Below are 23,140 nucleotides of genomic sequence, written 5' to 3' on the forward strand. Positions count from 1 at the left end.
TTATTTTGTTCTCTTCCAGAACTCCAGTGTCTCTTCTCGGAATGAAGATCTTCATAGTAAATGGAACATTTCGTCTTATCCGAACAGAACTTCAAAGCATTCAGCTCGTGGCTTTGTAGTGGTGGATGAGTCTGACCGACTCACATCTTCCGCCATTAGCACACATAGCAGGTATAAGGACACCATTGACAAAAAGATTCAGTCCACCACCTTCAAATCATCAGACGAGAACTTCACCTCTCAAAAAATAAAAACGGATTTGGGTGAAGGCCGTCTGGAGAGGCTCCCTTCGAAGCCCTCTGGGGACACCGCAGACCTGGATTCTATTTTGAATGTAAAGACATCAGTCGGTCATAAGGATCTTGTCAGGCCTACAGTCCATCCTGAGTTAAACCAGCTGACTGAAGAAGGTTTCTTACTTCCTTCAAAGAGCTTCTCTGGGTACTCCAGTAAAGTAGTTAAACAGCCTTTGGTTGATGTTCACTCAAAAAAAGGGTATAAAACGCTAATAGGCAGTGGACACGCTGACTACAAGCACTCAAGCAAGGAACGAGTTGCACATAAACACGGTGATGTTGTATTAGGCATGGATGGAAGGAGATACAGGCTCCTCAGTGGACCTCCAGGGCCTGTTGGACCACCAGGGAAAAGAGTGAGTTACCACAACTAAAATCCTGATGAAATGAGGTGAAATCACATGCTCTCAGGGCATTTTCTTCCTGTAAAATGTGCCAAATTGGAAATCTGAATCCAAAAAACTTCTCTCACATGGTGGCTGAATAGATTAAACTTGTTTCTATGAATAGTATCATTTGTATCTATGTAATAGAAACAATCTTATGTTTTCAGATGTAAAAATTAAAGGGATACTCTATAGAAATAAATGATCCAAAATCAATTTGAGTAAGTACATAACCAGCCAGTGTTCAAAACTACCTCCTTACCTTAGCCCGATTCACAACAATCATAATAATGTGTTATAATTCGAGTCGTACTAGTAGGTTTCTGCGGGAAATTCAAGCATGCCGCCGTTCGTCTTTGCGTCATTATGTCACGTCTGTTTACGTAAAGCTAGTAGGCTATATGGCATGTGAGGATGCTGCAGGTGATGGATCATTTATAGCCTTTTCTCACAGCAGCTGCAATAATTAAACTTGACATTTTGATGGCAGATTATATGGTATGACAAATGAGAGATTAGACATTAGACTACAGAAATTGAAATCTACAGGTAACGCTAATATACACTAAATACACATAGTCATACAATGCCGATGTTAACATTAACAATTTGAGAAAAAAGTATAACGATAATAATAATTAGCACGGTTTGATTTGATATGGGCTAAGTGATTGTTAGATTTAATCTCCATTGTTAGCTCAATTTATTGTAATGCTTTTTTTTTTCTCAGTTGGTTAGAACAAAAGTGTCAGATTTGTTACTTACTTGTTCAGATTACATTTTCCGGTGAAACTTCTTATTTTGGTCATACTTCCAAGACTACAATCTGTGATTCCGAAGTACAGTATCCACATCGATGTGATAACTGACAGCCACACATTCTCCTCAAAGCATTATATGCGCTCTGAGGAGCCGTGCTGATGCACAACCAATGCAAAGATGATAATTCTACAAATAACTGCAATTGCAGGTTTCAAACAGAGATGGCGACAAAGAGGCAAAACTTACGGACTGCAGCTTTAAGTTTAAATTAATTAAATGAGTTAATTTAAGAGTTGGAGTTATTTTATGATTTTACCAGTATATTCTTGAAAATAGTACATTAGAATGTGCAAAACATATGGTCGAGCAATAAGATGAACACTGCAACAAAATGACAGTACCCTAATATCATTACTGAAGTTCTCTGAGATCATTTCCACTATTGATAACTCCAGATTGTGCCGATTCCTATTGAAATTACTGGATTTCGATTTTCGCGCTAAATTTGACTGTGCCTTGCTGCGTTTGACCAATCAAAATCAAGTATTCCAATATGGACAATAGTCTTGGCAGTAAAATGTTGGCTAAAAGAGTAGTTGCTAAAACACATAGTGTGTTTTAAAAAAAAAAGTTAATAATAAAATAAATTTTGGAATTTACTCTTGCTTGCAAAACAGCCAATGTTTGTTGTATGAGCTAGAAACAGACTTGATATGAACTAAAGTTACATGAAATTGCTAGTCTGAAAACGAATTGTTCATATTTTGGAATACATCATTGCGAAAGCTGACTGTTATATAATCATTCCCTCTTTTAATGGAGTTTAGTGGAACATTCATTTGATTATGCTCCACATCTGTAACTATACATGCCCTTTTCCGAATTAAAACCTTCTTGCATGAAACCAAAATATCAGGCCTGCAGTTCTTTGAGTTCTAAATCTGCACTTTGCATAAGGTTTGAGGTCTGGAAGCACTCTACGTATTGGCATGTCTAAGAGTGTCACATTACGTAATATACATAAGATTAAAAAGGGCATGGACCTATAAATATTAATTAACTCGTGAGTCTTATGGATTCACAAAGTCTTTTGCTTCTGCAGTGTCGTGATTTCCATGCTTATATTTGAAAATGAAAAGCAATCCTCTATAAACTTAGCATGATGGTTGATGACAGTAACCTCACACTTCTCTGTGGTAAAATGCTTTGATAAATGCCAAAGTCCCATAAAGTTAATTCTGCTTTATATGTACTTGGACTTCATATGTCTGAGATTGCTGTTTTTGTTTGCACAGGGGTGTGCAGGTAAAAGGGGCTATATTGGATACAAAGGTGATAAGGTGAGGAAAAACACTTCTCCACATACAACTCATTGCAGTGTGTTGAGAAGATGACACTGATTTGTACCTGTATGTTCTAACAGGGTTCTCAAGGAGTCAGAGGAACAGATGGGTCAAGAGGCATACCAGGACCTCCAGGTCCACCGGGACTCCCAGCCCTCTACCTTTGGAGGAACACAGAGGAGGATTGGGCTGCATTCAGGGTAGGCCACAACAGTCTGACTAGCCATGAAAATTAGTAAAGATATAACAAAAATTCAATGTACCACAGTTTAAATGCCTTGTACTAAAAAACTGAAGCTGAATTAGATGAATATAGATACTGGTCGATTATACTGCCATTCCTTACCAAAGTTGAACATGGTGCAGTGAGCCACCGCCCTGTCTTTCAAAGCTGTTGGATGACCCATTCTTTCTGTGCTCCTGCCAGACCTTGTATTCTATCTATTTGTGACTGTCTATTTTTGAGCATATGTTTAAGTGTAATTGTAAAACCACAGGTTTGACCTCCCTGTAGATTCTCATAACTCGAAACTGTTGTGAATATCTCCTTGTGATTGTGCAGCGGCAACTTGGCATTATGTAATGTTTTTTTTTTCACAAATGTTTTTTTTTCCTCATCATTTGGCCGAATCTTGGATTATGATGGATGAGTTTAGTTCTTCAAAGAGGAGTCATGTGTGTATATTGAGCCATGGGTGGTAGGTGAGGGAGTTGTACTGTTCTGAAAGAGCTTGAGACTTTATGTACAATCTAAGATACTGCTGCTTCAGACCATCTTTTTGTGATTAGATTTTTTTCAGGTGTTTCAGGTTTTGTTTTGTTTTAAACATTGTTTCTGTGTTCCCTCATTCTGGTTTTAGATTTCACCATTTTAAATAGCTTCACATGAGTGATGATTTTATTTGATTTAATTATTTATATGAAAAAGTAATTTATTGTATGTGATTTTTTTTTTTTTTTTTTTTTTTTTTTCAGTAAATTGATAATTGTGGCAGTTTTATATAAGTGTTTCAATATGGAAGATCAGATTTCATATGGTGTAATGTTATTAAGTCAATGTTTTTGGCAGAAAATATTAGCCTAGTCTTCACTATATTCATGTCATGTTTTAATAATTAAATAAATGTTGAAATATTTTGTTTGCTTTTTTTCTCCGATTTTTGATGATCAGTGATAATTCTTAGGGGGAAAAAAGGCCCTATAACGTTTAAAGATTGGTCAGTTGGTTAGTTTAGTTTAGGTCATTACATTATTACAATGTCTAAATGTTCACTGTACACTGTAGGTTTTTGATGGTCATCTAGGCAAGTGCACTGGGAGGTCCGATTCCCCAACTTCTCTTAAACTCACCTTCTTGGGACCAGCAGTTTGCTGAATCCCTGCCCTGGTGGTGCCAAGTTGAGCATGTGCCAAGACAAATGTTGTATAAAGCGGGGGCGGCCAGGGTGATTTAATAACAGTGTGACAGAGACTATGTGTCTATGTGGGTTCGAGGCCTCAGCTTTTCCAGCCCACACTGTAGAGACAGCGTACACTGTCCTTCAGTTCTTCTCCTCTATTTGAACAGGAGCGATGCCTTTCAACACTCCCTGGTTTGTTTTCTCATTGAGATGAATTGAAACATACAGGCATTAAGTGTTATAAGAGCTTAGATTGAGGATTTGTTGTTGAGCAGAGTTTTTTCCTCTTAATGCTAGTCAGGTACAGCGTTTCTCATCACCTCTCGGATGCAGTCTGAATTGTATTTATGCATTCATGCAGATGCCGGGTCCAAAACCGCTTGCTTGTTTGCTCATTTAATATTCACTACATAGTGAATGCCACATGTGAGTGTAACTGAGTCAATTGAGACTGCTTAAACACTCCAATAGATTAAAAATAAAAATAACAAATGAAATGAAATAAACATTTTGGAGTTTGCTTTTTAAATTTTTCAGTGTTCATTTTAATTTTAGTATTTTATATGCATTTCTTTTTTAATAGGTTTTTTTATGTTTCTGTTTAGCTTTAAGATTTTAGATTTAAGTTTTTTTTTTTCCAGTTTTATTTCAATGAACAAAAACCGTTTTAAAGTTTTACTTTACTAGTTAACAATAACAACACTGTCTTGAACTCAACCAAAGCTCTGATAAAGTATGTGTCATTGATTCATCTGTTTGTTTTTTAGAGAACATCTTATTATCATTTGCTGGCAGCTGGATGGCCTGTAAGTATCTGAAGTTGGAATAAATTAGCAAACATCATTATGATATAGAACATGGTCTCTCTAACTAAATCCTCTCCCTCTGATGTCCTGCAGAGAGAGAGGGGACACCCTGGACCAATGGGTGAGACAGGGAGACCTGGTTTACCTGTGAGTAAACACAATCAAACACACAGAGCATTGGCAATGGCAACCGAACTGTTACAGTACACATTACTTGGCTGTGTTGCAGAGTATGAAAGGATATTACACAGACCACCAACTATATTGAGGGTCACTGTGCATCTTTGACTAGTACTGTTTACTGTAAGAATATTCCATGTTGGAATAGAGAGTACTGTGGTTAAATGTTGTATTTCTGAAGGGATTACCTGGAGACCCAGGCCAGACAGGACCACCAGGCCGCAGAGGTGACATGGTAACTATTCAATATCTAGTACAACTGTAACTAGTACAATATCTTTGCTTTCATGCTTGTATGTATGTATGTATATGTTCAGAATAGCAATGAGAGTTCTATTGTATCCTCAACATATCCTCCTAATATTTTTGTGGAAACCATAATAAAATTTTTTTTTTTTTTTTTTTTTTTTTATTGAATAGAAAGTTCAAAGGAGCAGTATTTATTTAAAACAGAAATTGTTATAATGTATATATAATATATTTCATGTTTCCTTGTAGAATAGTAATGTAATTTCTAAACCTTACTGACGCCAAACCTTTGAACGTTAGTGTAGATTTATGCAAAGTGTCTACAGGGTTGAGTTACAAACAAGCACTTTTATAATAGGGTGGCATGGGACCAAAGGGTGTTCGAGGGCGAGCAGGGACTCAAGGAAGAGATGGAAGGAACGGGCCAGATGGGTTGCCAGGATTTCGAGGGGTGCCTGGCCTACAGGTGAGACTGAGGGCATGGTAGCTTTTGTAGTAGTTGTAAAAGTTCCAAACCATTACGACTTTCGTTCATCTTTGGAACACAAATGAAAATCTTTTTGATGAAATCTGAGAGCTTTCTGTCCCTAGAAAGCTATGCAACTGACAATTTGATGCTTCAGAAAGTTCATAAAGAGATCGTAAAACTAATCTATATGAATTGAGTGTTTTAGTCCAAATTTTGTGAAGAGACACAATCTCTTTATATGATGTACAGATTGAATTTAGTCTTTTAATCACATATAAACTTTCATTAACCCAAACATCAGTTGTGGTAAACAGAAGCTCAAGCATGTTCACTTGACACGTGCGAGAACCAGTGAGGTTCATTCTCGTGTTACTCAGCATGTTTGAGCTTCCGGAAGAGGTTTGTTTGCTGAACAAGCAGGTTCAGTTGAGCTTCTGTTTATGTTTGCTGATCAATGTTTATATGTGACTAAAAGCCTAAATTAAATCTGTTCGTCATATAAAACGATTGAGTCTCTTCAGAAAATTTGAACTACTTTGGTTCATTTTACAATCTCTTTATAAACTTTTTGAAGCGTCAAAGTTTCAGTTGCGTAGGTTGTCTAAGTAGGGACAGAAATCGCTCAGATTTCATCAAAAAGTTCTTAATTTGTGTTCTGAAGATGAACGAAAGTCTTACAGGTTTGGAACGACATGAGGGTGAGTAATTAATGACATGATTTTCATTTTTGGGTAAACTATCCCTTTAATGCTTTTGGATAGATTCTGTAAAGCTATATAATTGTGAAACATATGTTCTGGTTGTGGTTCAAGGGTCCTCGTGGTTACAAAGGTGACACAGCGCCCCCTGGTGACAAAGGAGATGAGGTACAACATGAGAATGCATGATATTCTGAAATACACTCCCCTGTAACTGTCTCATACAGGAATTTATAATATACTTATATACATAAAGCTGTTTCTCTCCATGAGTAGGGTTTTCCTGGCGCTCCTGGCCCCAGAGGAGACAAAGGACAGGCTGGCCAAAAGGTTAGAAAAGCTTGAAAATATTTATAATATTTTTAATTTGTGTGTACTGTGTGTATAATATACAAATTATCATAATATTCTGCCCCCTAGTGGATCAGAAAGGGGCACTACCAATGAAAGATGCACTATTTTCATTTTTGGGTGTTAATTTTTTATATTTAAAGGGCTCAAAAGGAGAAATTGGATTTATTGGATTTTCTGGTCCCCCAGTGAGTAAATAATACACCCTCACCACCCAACACACATTCTTTATTCTTGTACTGCTAGTTTCAAGTGTTAATACTACTAACTGATGTCAATATTCTTAAATACATTTCTTATGTAAATTCGTTTTTTCCTTTGTTTCTGTTTAGGGATCTGTTGGTTTACAAGGTGTTGAAGGGATTCCTGGACCACCCGGCCCTAAAGTGAGTTAATTATAATAATTTATTTAAATGAATATTGAATAATAATAATAATAATAATTCACAATTATAATTTTTTTATTGATATTGACAGTATAAAAAAATATATTTTCTTAGGGGGATCCAGGAAATGATGGAAAACGTGGTCCTCCAGGGACAGTGGTGAGTCATAAATAATCTGTTTGTAACTTCAATAAGAAAGAATCACTGTTCCCAATTGGTAGATCAAACATAGTTCAAAGAAAAAGATTTCAAATTGTCACAAGTGCCTTAACAGAGGAATCTCCCTTATCCAGCTATCCATCCATTTATGGATACTACCTAATAATGCTCAGTTATGTGTTTGTGTCTTGCCAGGGAGCACCAGGTGCTACAGGATTCGTTGGTGCACAAGGTGTCAATGGTTCAGAAGTAAGTGATTATTGAGATGAGACTTGCTTACTGAATTGTAGTACAAACTATTAAAGTAAGGCAGCTATGTCTGATTATGTCACCTACAAATATTGAAATCTGTTTGGAAGCTGTTCATGAACCCGAAACACTTTTACTGTTACAGGGGGACATGGGACCTGCTGGCCCAGTGGGGCGGAAGGGGCCTCAGGTATACTGACATTGTATTGTGTCTTTGCTTCATGAAGCCTGTTCTTACAGAATGGTCAGAGGCTGAAATAATATGAAACTTGTTCTGACTATTCCTCTTAGGGGCCTAGAGGGATCGAAGGAGATAGAGGTCCACCGGGTCATCCAGGATCACAGGTCAGTTTCACCATGCAGAGAAGCAATGCTATTAAAGCAGAAAACAACAACATAAAAATGGTTCTATTCTGACATTTAACATCATTGTGGATGTTTTTTTTTTGTTTGTTTTTTCCCACACAGGGACTTTTAGGTCAGGATGGTCCACAGGGTCTCAAAGGTGACAAAGTAAGTTTGTGTGCATGTACAAAATGGGAACTCGTTAGTACAAACATGATCTGTCATGTACAATGACATGTTGTGTTTATGAAATGTATGCTTTAGATGTTTTTTTGTTTGTGGACAGGGACCAGATGGTCCAGCGGGTAACAGAGGGCTACAAGGCATTGAAGGGCCCATGGTGAGTCCGTTTCTCGTATACTAAATGTAAGCTATAGGAAAACGCTTAACTCGTACGACAGACCTTCAGCAACCATTATAACACATTTCATTCACTATGTATGTATTGTATACATTATAATTCTGAGTAACATACTGGAGATGTACATTTGGAATGAATCAAGTCACTTTGGCTTTAAAATGCCATAATATTTCGCCCAGCCATATTGCAATCTTAGTGGCTGTTGTGCTCTTGCAGGCTAGAAACATGCTTTCCATGCAGATGCCTTGAAAAAGAAAAACTGAAACCATGTTTTGGGAATACAAAATATAATTGGGCTCTTTCTAGTGTTTTTGTCTGATGATATTTATGAGAAATAGCCTAGAATGCAAAAAAGACTTTCAGTTAGTAGTCAATGATTACTTATTAATTATTCATTTTCTACATTTTGTAATTTAATTAGTTAATTAATTTTTTTTAGGGTATGACTGGACATCCAGGTCCAAAAGGCTTTCCAGGTGTCACAGTAAGATATCTGATTCAAATCTAACTGTATGTTTTTTTGACATTATAGTAAATATTAGTAAATATATGTTCTTTATCATGTATCACTTCACTAATTAGTGCCTCTGATTTAGGGCAATAGGGGCCCGGATGGAGAAAAGGGTGACGGAGGACCCAAGGGGAACAAAGTAACCACCGGCGACACAATACATTCAAAAGTTCTAAAGATTTAAACGCATACTTGAAGGATTCATAAAATTTCCAATTTAGGCTTGTACTGTATGTCTTTAGGGACCACAAGGAGCAACAGGGATCATGGGTCCTCAGGGAGAGAGGGGCCAATCGGGCCTCCCGGGCTTACCTGGTGTCAAAGGTCAGCCAGGTGCTCCAGGTATCCAGGTATACAATTGCAGAGAGACTTCCCTATAACATGCAATGGTGAAACAAGCAGATAGACTCATGGGCAGAACTAAAGCATTACAGGCATAATATTTGACAACTGAGGTTCAAAAGAAAATTTCTTGGCAAATAACATTGTTTTTCTCTCACGCTTTTCCCTCCAAAGGGTATAGATGGCGAAGTGGGTCCTCAGGGAGTGCTTGGGAAAGAGGGTCAAAAGGTCAGAGTGGTTTATGACTTTCAGGTGGAGCTATCGCATCAAAAAACACATTCTCATAGCTCACTCTTTTATGGAGCTAGAAATAAGACATAATGATCTGAATTTGAATTTTGTAAATTTGTATTATTGACAAGTGTCATTTAACCAAATTGAATATTAAGTGCCATTTTATATAGATTTGAATTTGAGTTTTTTTAAACTTGAATCCTGGACATTTGAAATTGAACATTTTTCATGATATTTTTATCATTTTCTACATATGTATTTTCAAACAGCGTATTTTTGGTCTGAATTCTTAGACTGCAAATATTCACTTCTTAAAAATACAGCTTCAAGATTTCAACATGAATAACAAAAAGCAGAAAGTACTGAAAGTAGGTCAGAGGTCCAAGTTCCGGGTTCCACAGGGAAGAGTAGAGGATCTCGGAAAAGTTGAAAGTTGCATTTTGGCCAATTACAGAGCAGCAATAATTCTCAGCATGCGAGACATTTATCTCTGGGGGTCTCTAGTGGCTTATTTGTTTTAGTATAAAGTTTATTTAGTATTTAGTATTTAGTAGAAGTGATTAGCATGTGTAACAGTCACACGTAACTCTGTAATTACTGTATTTCTGCTGCATTCTGATATCGAAGTTGGATGTTAAGCTAAAAACCCCAGCGAGTGAAATAGCCTAAGGACGTCACAAATGATCATTCAGATATGTGTAACATAGCAGGCGCGATCACATGATTTATTTCCACTCGATGGGTCTCATTCATGAAACACGAGCAGAACTAATTTTTGTGTAAATCGTGTGTAAAGTGGTTCTGGCGTAAATTTTCGGATTCATTAAAATGTTCGTATTTTCCAAATGTTAGTTGGTACGAAAGAAATCTACACCTGCTCCCAGCCACACGTAAATAGTGCGTTTAACATCCGAACGTTTTGCTCATTAATAAGGCTGCATTTTAATTCACCTTAATCGGGTACATAGTTACACAGCATTTTGAAAAAATATTATATATAGTAGCCTAATTGTATGTATAATTTATGTATAATGTAGATATGTATAATGTAGATATGCTCGATGATGATGGTGGTCCTCCTCCAGTTTGAATAAGATTTTTTTCCCGAAGTTGAACTAATTCGTTTTTTGCTGTCAAGCTTCATGTCAAACCATTTTCTTTTCACTTCTGGGACTGTTCGATTAACAGATGAAACTCCATTAACAGCATCTGTAATATGCTGCCAAGCTTCCTTTTTTTAGGACCTGATACGCCACTATGTATATGCTTGAAAATAAAATGTGGCGTTTTGAATGAACTTCTGATAATAAAACTTCAATTTCTGCAAACTGATTGGAATTCATTAACAAACACATTTCACTATCACATCTGACGTTTACGAAGTATTTGTGAATCAGGAGAAGAGTTTTCGGGAAGGTCTCTTTACACACAAATCACTCACATATTTACTCATATATTTACGAATGTTTCATGAATGAGACCCAATATCATGCAAATTGTAGGCTTATTAAGGCAAGGCTAATTCACACACCAAACTCCATTAAACACCACAAACACAATTGGATGACTGTCGTGTTCACGCCCACGCAGACAGTGCCATGCCCCGCTAAATAAATAAATAATGACTTAAAAAGCAGTGAGCCACTGAACCAACAATGAACCATTTTAAGACTGCCCAAGGTAAAAGGATTTGCTTCACTTGTGGAGTTGTCAGATCAACCAGGCTCTACTGGTTATCTCTGCTCACTTCAGACAGTGCAGCTAACCCATCAGGATAATGTCAGGTTTTTATGTAGCCTATATTATACCCAAGTCAATAACCTTTTTTCTTTTTCTTTTTGAAACGTAGGGCAGTAGGGGTGAACCTGGAAGTAATGGAAGAACAGGACCCATAGGATCCAGAGTAAATTTACTATTTGTTTCATATAAAATCTGATATATTCTAAACTTTTATTAAATAAATTGACAGTTTTGGTCTCTGATTTATTCATATGTTTTGTTTTATAGTTAAATTAGATATTAAATGTTGTGTATTATAAATAAGCAAGATTTAAAGAAATTGTTCTGTATCATTTGATCACATTCACCTATGTTATTATTCTCAGGGTCGAGCTGGCCAACATGGTCCCCCTGGTATACCTGGAATAGTGGTAAGGGAACTGAATGAGAAAAAGGAGTCAAGATGTATACTTTTCATATAGATCATATATACTTTTGCTATTTTTGCAGGGTTTACAAGGTCCAGTTGGTGCTGAGGGACCAGAAGGAAAGCCTGGTACACAGGTTCCCATTTCATACATTTAATATCAAGTTTATTTTTTCATAGTGTTTTGTCATATATGAATCTTTGCTTTACCATTACAGCACAGTAAGACATCAAAATTTTGATTATTACATTTTTTTTCTTTTCTGATTTTCCTTGCAGGGTGTTTCTGGTTCTGTTGGAAGCCCAGGGGATAAAGGACCTGATGTATGTTTCTCATCAACTAAAAATATTCTATGAATTTTAGCCAATATAGAAAACTGCTGCTATAATAAAAGCTTATTGTAAAGACCAGTCAATAATAATAACAGATGGTTGATACAGGCATGTCAAGGTCAGACTGGCCTAAAAAGATTAAAAGATCAGAAACTATAAAACTTAACAAGGTCGTAAACAAGTCTGTTGGGTTGATCTCTGTTTCAGCATGACAGCAAGAGTGGAAACATGTTTTGTAAGTCCGATATGGTTTTAAACTGGTATATTACAGACCAAGAGTGAAAATTCTTATATTTTAAAGTTTATATATCATTACAAATTATATTGTTGGAATAACAATTTGAATGAAAAAAAAATTAATTATTGAATTTAATAAGTAGTATGAATTTCAGAATTTCAGCATTTATTTTAGCTTTATTGTCAGCAGCACACAAGCTGCATGAAAAATGTGATTTGTGTAAAATGTGATAATCATGTGATCCAGGAAGATTTGAGAATGATCCAAAGATCATCTTGTGCTTCTATGGAAGAAAGAAAATTTTAATCTGAAAAGAGTTAACAGGGTCAATGTTACAAATTTGATTAGTAACCTAGAAATAGTGCAGAATCCTAAATAATTGTATTAATTTTCCACCACGTGATATTCAGTGTGAATATTTATTTATTTTATGTCATATGTCATATTTTCTGTGTTCTTTGTCATCTGAAGGGCCTGAGGGGTGTGATTGGAGAGCCAGGAAAACAAGGCCCTCCAGGCTCACAGGTAAGCATAACAACAGGACAGACTGATAAAGATCATGGCAAGGACCATTAAAAGTTTTCACAGAGTAGACAAACTCCAAATAAATGGTAAAATATTGTTCATGTTTCATATTCTTTTCCATCAGAGAATTTGAAATTCACAACTTTTTTTATTCTTCAACTCATCACTACTGAAAACACAAGTTACTGTTTTCATTATCAGCTCATGGTTTCTCCTCTCATTAGGGCCCACTTGGACGACCAGGCCAAGATGGCATCCAAGGTCCTCCCGGTGAGAAGGTAAGCCTCTCAGTGCTTGATATTGCTGTCAGAACAATAATAATGTAAATAATACACAGTGTGTAAATAATACACATGTATCATTACAGTGTGTATTTTTTATCAGGGCTTCACTGGAAAACCAGGCATTGCAGGTGCTCAGGGGCCTGTAGGCATGTATGTAAGTAGCACCATTCTGTATAAACCAGTCTGCACTGGCATAAAATTCATGATTTGTTTTTTGTAGCAGGGATTTGGTAATATATGCTGTTCTTGCTCTCAGGGTTATCCGGGAGCCACAGGCCTTCGTGGACGGCCAGGTCACATAGGAGAGAGGGTTAGAACTCTCAGCTGTAAATATTTAACAATGAATATTTCTCTGATTATTCTGGATGTTGTATCATGTATTGTGTAAATGTGCAACTGCAGGGTGAACCTGGCATCCGGGGACCTCTTGGTCCACCAGGGCAGAGAGGGCCATCTGTAAGTTACATTTTATGTCAACTGATAAGTATCATTAATGTTGTGACATCTTGGTCACTTCTTCTCTTCTTCGCTAAAACAATTGTTACCATGTTAACCTTCTAAGGGTTTACCTGGCCCGTCTGGTGAGAGGGGTCCACGTGGACCACCGGTAAAGTGACTTCCCCATTACAGAGATTAGATGAATTTTTAAACTTAAATAGCACTGTTTTTATATTCAGAGAGGTTATCTTTATTTGTTTCATACATTCTTTTTAAGGGTCGTCAAGGGGAAACAGGACCTGCTGGTTTACAAGGAGTGCCTGTATGTAGCCCTCAGTTTGAAGCATACAATTAGATTTTTCAGAAGCAGAAATTTAACTTTTTTTTTTTTTTATTAAAAGTACAGTAAATAAAGTGTGTGTGTGTGTGTGTGTGTGTGTGTGTGTGTGTGTGTTTCATGAATCATGAGCCCCAAATTAGAATGATTCTGAAGTATATATACAGTTATTTTCAATTATATATAAAAACAGAAATATTATGAAATATTACAGTGTTGTAAATTAATTAGTGTGTGTGTATAAATTTGTCAATTCAGGGGCCCTCAGGACTGCCAGGGACTGAAGGTGTAACTGGAAAGCAAGGCCCCCCAGGGAGCCAGGGGCCTCAGGGGCCACAGGGAAAACAAGGACCAACTGGATTGCCAGTGAGTGGGTACCCCTCATTTTGATTGGATTTTTAGGATAGGTTTGAAAGAATTTTAAGATGATGTGGAAATTCTGAGCTTGTATCTGAGATTCTGATCATATTCTGCTATTTTTCAGGGCTCACCAGGAACAAGTGGAACGGTTGGTCAAGCAGGAGAGAAAGGAGAGAAGGTATTATAAGCATTTCAATTTCCTAAAACAAGTTACATAACACATAGGATTAAGCATTTACTTTATGATGCTCTCCTTTAGGGATTGCTAGGACCTTATGGTGACCCTGGGTCTTTTGGATTAGATGGACCACAGGTCAGTTCATTTCATTATATGCAGAATTAACTGCTGTTAGGAGGTGTCCTGTTTGACTTTGCTTTATCACTTTCCTGCTTTCTTAGGCAGATAACCAAAAATGCAAGCAACTTTATCTCTGGTAGTCTGGTTCAGTATGTTTTTTAACAAAAGCAGAGGAATGTTTTGATATTGGTAATGTTTATATACCGTAAATGCTGGAGATCTTTGTTAAAATGTTGTACATCAGATACTCCTTCTTGTTTTAGTAAATAAAATTCAGCATGAATTAACATACTGTTTTATAGGGCCATCCTGGTCCAGTTGGTTTTGAGGGTCCATCAGGGCCAAAAGGGGAACATGTAAGTGATGCTGGTTTATATAGAGTACATCCAACAAAATTTGAGTACTGAGATTGTCAGCTTCCACTCCAGGCATTTTCAAGTCAAATAATTTTACTAGGGTATTTGATTTAAGGGATCACCTGGACCCATTGGAAAGCCTGGTCCAAATGGATCTCCGGGAGAACACGGGCCTCAGGGCTCTCAGGGGATGCAGGGTGCACCAGGACCACGTGGCAAAGAGGTCAGTGTCATTGATTACCTGAGGCTTCAAGTCCTTATAAATTACACTACCATTTAAAATGCAAGTTTTTTTATTCAAAAGTGAGAGTAAAGATTTCTGTTTCAAATAAATGCTGTTCTATTCATCAAAGAATCCTGAAAAAATGTATCACGGTTTCCACAAAAATAATGGTTATGCTTTATTTTCGATAGTCCACTTTAGACATTCTTTTACCTAATGTATAAGTAACTTGTCATGTCAACTAACTCACATTAGAGTACTAGTAGACTATAACAGACTGTAGTAGGCTGTTAGGTTAAGGATTAGGTGTTAGGGTTCAGGTTCGGGTTAGTAGATTTAGTTGACGTACTTGCAAAGTTACTTATAGTCAGTAGAATGTCTGTTGGGGAGCATCAAAATAAAGTGTTAGCAGATATTAAACAGTCTAATACTCTTAATGACTGGTAGCTGACAACTTGACATATAGTTGCAAAGTTACTTTTATTGTTGTTAGTAGAATGTCTAAAGCGTCTATTGAAATAAAATGTTACCAAAATAATAAGCACCTCAACTGTTTTCAACATTGATAATAATAAGAAATGTTTCTCAATCACCAAATCAGCATATTAAGAATGATTTCTGAAGACACTGAAGACTGGAGTAATGGCTGATGGAAATGCATTAATTAATTACTGATTCATTAATTAGTCTTGGTGAACATAAGAAACTGCTTTTAAAAACATTTTTAAAATCTTACCGACTCCAAACTTTTGAATGGTAGTGTATGTAACATAAAAGTCCTCATTCATTTAAAATGCATCGCAATAAGCTATAATGAGTATGATATTTCATATGCAGGGAGTTATCGGACATCCAGGTGATATTGGAGACCCGGGACCTAAAGGAAAAAAGGTAAAATAATTTCACTACATAGTTATTTTTAATTAAAATTCATTAAATGTGCTGAAGAGGTCTTTACAATGACCAGTTTCTACACAAAGCGAAGTAGCTACATTCTTATTCACTCAGGGTGACCCTGGACAGCGAGGATTATCTGGACGACAAGGCCCACCTGGATTTTTGGGGGATAGAGGAGAGCGAGGAGTCAAGGGGAATAAAGGCTACATTGGACCACAAGTTAGTGATTTTGTTTCTATTGGGCAGACCCTTCATCTGCCTAACTATTACACACTGCTAATATGTATTATTTGTCATTTATTGTGTATAGTGCTTTGAATAATGATTGTCTCTTCACAAGGGTCAGAATGGTTTAATGGGAAAGACTGGTCCATCTGGTTTGATGGGTCTAGAGGTATGAATTTTATTTAAGATGCATAAAACCTAAATGAACTTACTAACTGTAGTTTTTGATTGAGAATATGTTTGCAGTTGGTTGACTGAGTCAATAATTTGGCTTTAAATGCAGGGTTTGATGGGTTTCCTGGGACCACCAGGAGCAAATGGTTCACCTGGCCTAAAGGTATTACTCCCTTTTCTTCCTCAAGTTTCTTTCATCAGTGTTCCTTGTAATAGATCAGGATTACCCTTATACATTTCCTAATGTAACAGACTTGCTCTTTGTTTCAAAAGGGAGAAATTGGATCACCTGGGGCGACTGGCTATCCAGGAGATCAAGGCAGCCGGGTAAAATCAATGGCTGTTTTCCATATTACAACAGTTTGGGTCAAATAGCCTTTCAGATGCATATACAAGTGAACTGTGAACACCAGAGATACCATATTAGTTTCAAATGCCCTTTTTTGTATACATAAACTATCTAAGATTACAGGGACTGAGAGGAACCACCTATGTTAAATTAAAGTCATTATGTTTTTTTCGTCTACAGGGGATGGCTGGGCAGAGAGGCTTACAAGGGGTTATGGGGAAGGCAGGACCTCAGGTTAGTACTGCTAACCATTTCAAGGTAAATCCCAGTTACAGTTCTACATCTTCAGGGGATAAATAATACTCATATTGCAGGGAGCCGTGGGTCCCAGAGGCCCCGAGGGCTTATTGGGTCCGAAGGGTATGCCGGGACAAGAAGGACCTAAAGGTGAACCAGGAAGGCAAGGACCTCCAGGGCAGAGGGTAAGATTTAAATTAAATGAGAACTTTTATAATGAGTGACTACAGTATGAGTGGTGTCAATTGATGACTCTCTTTTGTACAGGGACCGCCGGGTCTCCCTGGTACTAAAGGACCCTCTGCATTACCGGGAAAGGAGGTAGAATTTATCCATAAAACTGTCCAAATTGTTATTTAAAGGGTAGTCTCGTGTAGCCAGACCTATAGACTGATAGCAGAAGGTCTGGACTCTATCGCAGCTTTCATAGGCCAAGGACCTCCCAAGAGGACGTTTGACTGACATGTAATGCAACCAATCACAGTTCGTTTTGTTCGCCTCATACTTAGAATTGTGAATGTAAAGTCGATGTCCCCACAATAACAGACCGGTATGCATCTAATAAATTATTCATTTAAGAAAGTTGTGCAAGTTTACTGCAACAATGGATCAGCGAATGTCACATACTTTTGAAAACCCAGCGCTTAGTTGATCCTTGTAAGCGTTCATTGTAACACTGTTGTAAACACGACCGCGTTCTTCTTCCACGAGGGGGTTTGGTGTCACGGGCACGGCATTTGTTTCCAGGAGGACCGTTAAAAAACACGACACACACGTCTCCTGGACATCCTGTAGAATTTTACCAACCAGATGGTGACTTCAAAACTCCTGAAGTGTTTCCAGTTAAGTGTGACATATGCATCAGACTTTCATCCATCGGTCCGTGGGCGTGACGTCTGAGGCTGAGATTATTTAAAGGGGTGGTTGATTATGATTTCACTTTTTTAACTTTAGTGTGTAATGTTGCTGTTAGAGCATAAACAACATCTGCAAAGTTACAACGCTCAAAATTCAATGCAAAGGGAGATATATCTATATTTTTTTTTAAAATAATTTGCTGTTTAAGGACTACAACAAATGGCTGGTAAGGACTACACCGAGCCTCTTCCTGGGTTAGTGACATCACTAACCCTAAAATGTACATAAACCCTGCCCCCAAGAACACACAACAAAGGGGGCGAGGCCATGTTGAGCTGCTTTAGAGAAGAGGAAGAGTTGTAGTAGAGTGTTGTTACCATGCCGTCATTTTACAAACCATCAGTGTCCGATGTAAGGCTGAACACTCCAGCTTTGTTGTTGTTGAGCAACCGAAGCGTGAGCTGTTAAAGCTCCGCCCTCTTTTGGAAAAAGAACAGCTCATTTGCATTGAAAGGGACACTCACAAAAATGGCATGTTACCCAAATAGGGGCAAATTTGACAAGTTAAATAAATTATCTGTGGGGTATTTTGAGTTGAAACTTCAAACACATTCTGGGGACACCAGAGACTAATATTACATCTTGTAAAAAGGGGCATTATAGGTCCCCTTTAAATACATAAACGACTTTTGTCATATTAAATGAGAAACACTGTTAATATTTGAAAGACACCCAAACAAACACACCTCTCCCACCATTGCTTCGCCCTCAAAATAATGAACACTCAATGCAACACAGGCAATCACTAACAGTGAGCATAAATATGGACGAATCAGCTTTGATTCAACAAAAGCATACAACAGCAAATCTTGGTTCTGTGAAACAGCAAAAAAACACAAAACAACAATGTAACTCGCGTATCGAGCAGAAACAAAGCAACCTTGTTTATATATATTATAAACAAGGTTATAAAGGTTATACATTTTCAACAGAGTTTCTTAGAAATCACTTACTGCACCTTTTAATATTCTGTCATGTATGTGTATGTATACATACTATTTATTTTGTATTTAATTGCTTTTTGCTGTTATTTTCAGGGACTTCCAGGAGAAATGGGTCCTGATGGCCCTGTTGGCCCAGCTGGACCACAAGTTAGTATTTGTGTGATAATATCGAGGGAAAATCTCTGTCATTGATTTAAATGGTAATATTCTTTAACTTCCTGAAGATCAGTTATAATTATTATTTCTGTTTAAATGCTTTAGGGTCCAAAGGGCAAATCTGGGCCTCAGGGAAGGGAGGGACCAAAAGGTCAGAAGGTCAGGGTGGTCTAAATCTCTTTTCATCATATGTTATGATTGAATTTGTAATCTGATATCATTACATACACTTTCTTTTTTCAACTGCTTTATTAATTCTTCTTCAGTTGCTCTATTAATTTCCAAAACAGTAAGTCTTATATACTTTTCCAATTTTTCAGGGAAATGATGGTCAAGATGGACCTCCTGGAAAGACTGGACATGCTGGGAAAAGTGTAAGTACATTGATAAGGTTTGTTAGGGTTCGGAAGAAACATTTTCATAATTAGAAGAACAATTTGAGTCATTTTTTCACTCTTAGGGGAAAAAAGGAAAAGCTGGTCAGAGGGGTCTCAGAGGAACTAGAGGCGAGAAGGTACTCTTTTATTCATTGTTCATTTTTAGATGTTATTTAACCTGTAAAGGCATGATGCTTTCCACAATTTATAAGTTTTACCAGCTTTTGTTTGATGTGTAACAGGGTCAGAAGGGGGCGCTGGGAAAGACTGGACCTCCTGGCAGACCAGGACAATATGTAAATGAATACACAAATTTCCCCTTATCTGGTTTTATGAATTCCTAACGACGATGTGAATATTTATTAGTGGTCTACATGTATTGTTTCAGGGTTTACCAGGCATTCGAGGCGAGAAAGGAGAGAGCGGTGTAAAGGGCTTTGAGGTTTGGGGCATTAATAGAAATGTCATATTAGAACTAGTCGAGAGACAAAACTGAGAACCTTGAGGCTTACTTTTCTTTCTGTCTTAAGGGGGAGAAGGGGGAAATTGGGCCACTTGGTCCTCCAGGGGGAGATGGACTGAAGGTACCTTCATTTATCTCAGTCAAACACTAGAAGAAACTTAGTCATTTCAGAAGGCAGGGGAAACAGACTCAAGGCACCTTGTAGTATTTTCTGTACATGCTGTAAGTAAATGCTCCTTGTTTGGAGTGGCTGAATATCTGTTTATTTATTTCAGGGGGAGCAGGGCCTCAATGGGGAGAAGGGGAGACATGGGCCAAAGGGAGAGCAGGTGACATTTTTAGACATACTGTACGTGTAATCATACATTGAGACTGTTGGCATGTAGAAAATAGAGTAATTTGTGTCACTTTTAGGGGGATATTGGCCCAACAGGTCAAAGAGGAACCCCAGGTCTACCAGGGCTGCCAGTAAGTTTTTGCCTCTTTTAGGTTTTGATTTTTATTTATTAAATGCTGCAGAGGTTCACACAAAATGAAAAAGCAAATCTCAAGGATATTATTCTTAAATAATTCATTATTACCTAAATAATTGCATTGGTATTTTAAAATGTCATATTTGTATACTATACTGTTCAAAAGTTTGGAGTTAGTTAAAAAAAAAATGTTTTATTGTTTTTGAAAAAATCTTATGCTTTAATGTATTATGTCTCTTATGCTCACAAGATCAAAAATCTGTAAAAACTTTAATTTTGTGAAATATTACAATTTAAAAAATAACTGCTCTATTTGAATATACAGTAGTCAACATTTGAAGTGGATCAAAAAAGTTTTCCCAAAAAGAAGGTTTTAGGACAACTTTGATGAAAGGTTTTGATCCACTTCAAATGTTGTTGACTACTGTATTTTAAAATGTAATTTATTCCTTTGATGGAAAAGCCAGTCATTATTTCAGTCTTCAGTGTCACATGATCCTTCAGAAATAATTTTAATATGCTAATTTAGTGCTCAAGAAACATTTCTTTCAATGTTGAAAACAGTTACTTAATATTTTTGTGAAAACAGGATACATTATTTCAATAAAAATTCAAAAGAACAAGGTTTTGAAATGTGAAGTTGTTTTGTAAGAATGTAAATGTCAAGAATCAAAATCAATTTAATGTGTCCTTGCTGAATAAATGTATTAAACCAATCTTACTGATCCCAAGCTTTTGAACGGTAGTGTACATTTAGGATAAAGTAATTATTTGACAGTTAAATTACATAGTATGAATTATTTTTTTAAAAATCCAGTAGCATACTTATACACTCATGATCCTCAAGAAGATAAGATTTCACTATGTCCATTTGCTCACTCCACAGGGCCTGTTTGGAGTAAAGGTTTGGAACAGACATTTAAATACAGACCTTCATTAAATACAAATTGTTCTCTTATCTAGTTCACTTTTGCAATTAATATTTGTTGATGATGAAATGTGTTTTATTCAACTTTAATCAGGGTTTAAAAGGATATCCAGGACTTACTGGTCTAAAAGGAAAGAGAGGACCTCCTGTGAGTTTGACAGTATTCATTTACATTACCTGAGTGGTATATGTAAAACATTTCATTAATGCCTGTGCTGTAGTAACTATAATAGTGCTGTTTATTTTAGGGCCCACCAGGTCTTCCAGGTCCACCGGGCTTATCTCTGAACCTTACACTGACTCATATAAAAGTAATTAGCTGATGATTGATTTTACATTTTATTTATTTATTGCTCATCATATCACATGCATAATTACACAGGTTTAAACTTAATTGTAATGTGACAATATATTTTGTTCACGCAAATCAGGACCTTGTGTACCTCTCTGACAAGCCCAACTACCCACTTATTAGGACCCTGCTGGGCTCCCTTCAGCAAGACCTGCGATTCTTCATAGATCCTCCAGATGGCACTAAGGAGCATCCGGCCACCACCTGCTTGGAGCTGATGCTCAGTCATCCTAATTTAACAAGTGGTCAGAGTTATTCCCAAGAATGTTATTGTTAATCTGTAGACATAGATATATTATTCTGGGCTTCATTAATAATCTTACTTACTACTATTGCTAATTATTTTTATTTGACTCTTCTTGTTTCAGGAATGTATTATATCGACCCAAATCAGGGCAGTTCTGCTGATGCTTTGCTGGCTTATTGTAACTTTAGTGCAGGTGGACAAACATGTTTGTCACCCCTGCAGCCACAGGTAAGTAAAATGAATAGAAAATAAATGTCTTTACTGTCACTTGTGATCAATTTAATGCATCCTTGCTAAATAAAAGTATTAATTTCTTTCAAATAAAAATCTAACTAACTCCACATCAAACCAAAGACCACTTTAGGTTTTGTTTAACTTATGTTAGGCTGATAATGAGACACTCTCTGCTTTAGATACCCATGAGATCCTGGCTCAAAGACTCCATGTCGGATTCATTTACATGGTTGAGCACTATAGATGGTGGCTTTCAGGTATGTTATTTGATCAGAACCAATAACTTGAATATCCTCCTACCATTATGTCCCCTCCTGAGTAAATCTTTACTTTATAGTTTGATTACACTGAAACCGGTGTGGTACAAATGAGATTCCTACGACTGAACAGCAAGATTGCGAAGCAGAACATCACATTTTCATGCCAGCCAAACAGCCACCAGGGCTTCAATGAAAGAGAGATTAAGTTCCTTGCAGACTCAAGAAGACAGAGTTTCTTGGGAACATTACTGGATTGTGAAGTAAGACAACCGTAACTAAATTCTAATGGACTGCATTGCTGTTCACTTTGAATTTATTATGTCCCCTTTCTGTCTGTATTTAGCATACAGAGGCGCTGGATACAGGCCCTCGGGAGTCCGTGTTCCAGTTTGAGACCGAAGACCTGGAGCTTTTACCAATCAGAGATGTGGCTTTATTTGGCCACAGCGACACAACAGAAGAGTTTCAGTTTACTGTAGGACATGTATGCTTCAGCTAAGACATAAATCCTCTCTCATTTGAGGACTGTTCTGCAGAGCTCTTACGGAGTAGCTCTCTGTTGAGAAAATCAGGACTTTCTCTACTCTACTGTTCTCCATCTGCTGTGGGAATGGAGGTTCCTAATGAAGTTTTCTCCTTCAGTTTACAGTGTACCTTCAGTACAATGAACTGGTTTGTTGTCTATTGGCAACAGTAATCTGGTGCACAGCTTCTCACAAGGAGTTGTAATATATTGTTGTATATTGTTTACAATGCTTGTTTTATGTTAAATAACTGATTATTTATATGGTGTCTTGATGGTACTCTTGTCACAATTTTGGAAGCAATTAACTTCCACAAA

At 37.1% G+C, this 23,140-nt stretch overlaps 1 protein-coding gene across 1 annotated transcript in view; it reads left to right on the forward strand.

The window, feature by feature from the left end:
• The window catches only part of si:dkey-61l1.4 (collagen alpha-1(II) chain), a 33,210-nt gene extending 10,412 nt beyond the window's left edge, over positions 1-22,798 (forward strand). The window contains exons 8-65 of the mRNA XM_067408214.1: positions 20-652; positions 2,740-2,784; positions 2,868-2,987; positions 4,955-4,993; positions 5,087-5,140; positions 5,355-5,408; positions 5,781-5,888; positions 6,704-6,757; positions 6,866-6,919; positions 7,273-7,326; positions 7,441-7,485; positions 7,681-7,734; positions 7,880-7,924; positions 8,026-8,079; positions 8,203-8,247; positions 8,366-8,419; positions 9,037-9,090; positions 9,194-9,301; positions 9,468-9,521; positions 11,633-11,677; positions 11,757-11,810; positions 11,953-11,997; positions 12,716-12,769; positions 12,994-13,047; positions 13,154-13,207; positions 13,310-13,363; positions 13,456-13,509; positions 13,616-13,660; positions 13,769-13,813; positions 14,087-14,194; positions 14,313-14,366; positions 14,448-14,501; positions 14,958-15,065; positions 15,903-15,956; positions 16,074-16,181; positions 16,303-16,356; positions 16,471-16,524; positions 16,635-16,688; positions 16,891-16,944; positions 17,025-17,132; positions 17,215-17,268; positions 18,903-18,956; positions 19,071-19,124; positions 19,286-19,339; positions 19,426-19,479; positions 19,585-19,638; positions 19,731-19,784; positions 19,873-19,926; positions 20,081-20,134; positions 20,220-20,273; positions 21,165-21,182; positions 21,301-21,354; positions 21,455-21,517; positions 21,638-21,803; positions 21,927-22,033; positions 22,219-22,296; positions 22,377-22,559; positions 22,643-22,798. Of these exons, the coding sequence (XP_067264315.1) occupies positions 20-652; positions 2,740-2,784; positions 2,868-2,987; positions 4,955-4,993; positions 5,087-5,140; positions 5,355-5,408; positions 5,781-5,888; positions 6,704-6,757; positions 6,866-6,919; positions 7,273-7,326; positions 7,441-7,485; positions 7,681-7,734; positions 7,880-7,924; positions 8,026-8,079; positions 8,203-8,247; positions 8,366-8,419; positions 9,037-9,090; positions 9,194-9,301; positions 9,468-9,521; positions 11,633-11,677; positions 11,757-11,810; positions 11,953-11,997; positions 12,716-12,769; positions 12,994-13,047; positions 13,154-13,207; positions 13,310-13,363; positions 13,456-13,509; positions 13,616-13,660; positions 13,769-13,813; positions 14,087-14,194; positions 14,313-14,366; positions 14,448-14,501; positions 14,958-15,065; positions 15,903-15,956; positions 16,074-16,181; positions 16,303-16,356; positions 16,471-16,524; positions 16,635-16,688; positions 16,891-16,944; positions 17,025-17,132; positions 17,215-17,268; positions 18,903-18,956; positions 19,071-19,124; positions 19,286-19,339; positions 19,426-19,479; positions 19,585-19,638; positions 19,731-19,784; positions 19,873-19,926; positions 20,081-20,134; positions 20,220-20,273; positions 21,165-21,182; positions 21,301-21,354; positions 21,455-21,517; positions 21,638-21,803; positions 21,927-22,033; positions 22,219-22,296; positions 22,377-22,559; positions 22,643-22,798 (4,407 nt within the window). The remainder of the gene's footprint in view (positions 1-19; positions 653-2,739; positions 2,785-2,867; positions 2,988-4,954; positions 4,994-5,086; positions 5,141-5,354; positions 5,409-5,780; positions 5,889-6,703; positions 6,758-6,865; positions 6,920-7,272; positions 7,327-7,440; positions 7,486-7,680; positions 7,735-7,879; positions 7,925-8,025; positions 8,080-8,202; positions 8,248-8,365; positions 8,420-9,036; positions 9,091-9,193; positions 9,302-9,467; positions 9,522-11,632; positions 11,678-11,756; positions 11,811-11,952; positions 11,998-12,715; positions 12,770-12,993; positions 13,048-13,153; positions 13,208-13,309; positions 13,364-13,455; positions 13,510-13,615; positions 13,661-13,768; positions 13,814-14,086; positions 14,195-14,312; positions 14,367-14,447; positions 14,502-14,957; positions 15,066-15,902; positions 15,957-16,073; positions 16,182-16,302; positions 16,357-16,470; positions 16,525-16,634; positions 16,689-16,890; positions 16,945-17,024; positions 17,133-17,214; positions 17,269-18,902; positions 18,957-19,070; positions 19,125-19,285; positions 19,340-19,425; positions 19,480-19,584; positions 19,639-19,730; positions 19,785-19,872; positions 19,927-20,080; positions 20,135-20,219; positions 20,274-21,164; positions 21,183-21,300; positions 21,355-21,454; positions 21,518-21,637; positions 21,804-21,926; positions 22,034-22,218; positions 22,297-22,376; positions 22,560-22,642) is intronic.
• The last annotated feature ends 342 nt before the right edge of the window (positions 22,799-23,140 follow it).

This window comes from Chanodichthys erythropterus, chromosome 13 (genome assembly GCF_024489055.1).
Source record: "Chanodichthys erythropterus isolate Z2021 chromosome 13, ASM2448905v1, whole genome shotgun sequence".
In the NCBI taxonomy this organism is placed as follows: domain Eukaryota; kingdom Metazoa; phylum Chordata; class Actinopteri; order Cypriniformes; family Xenocyprididae; genus Chanodichthys; species Chanodichthys erythropterus.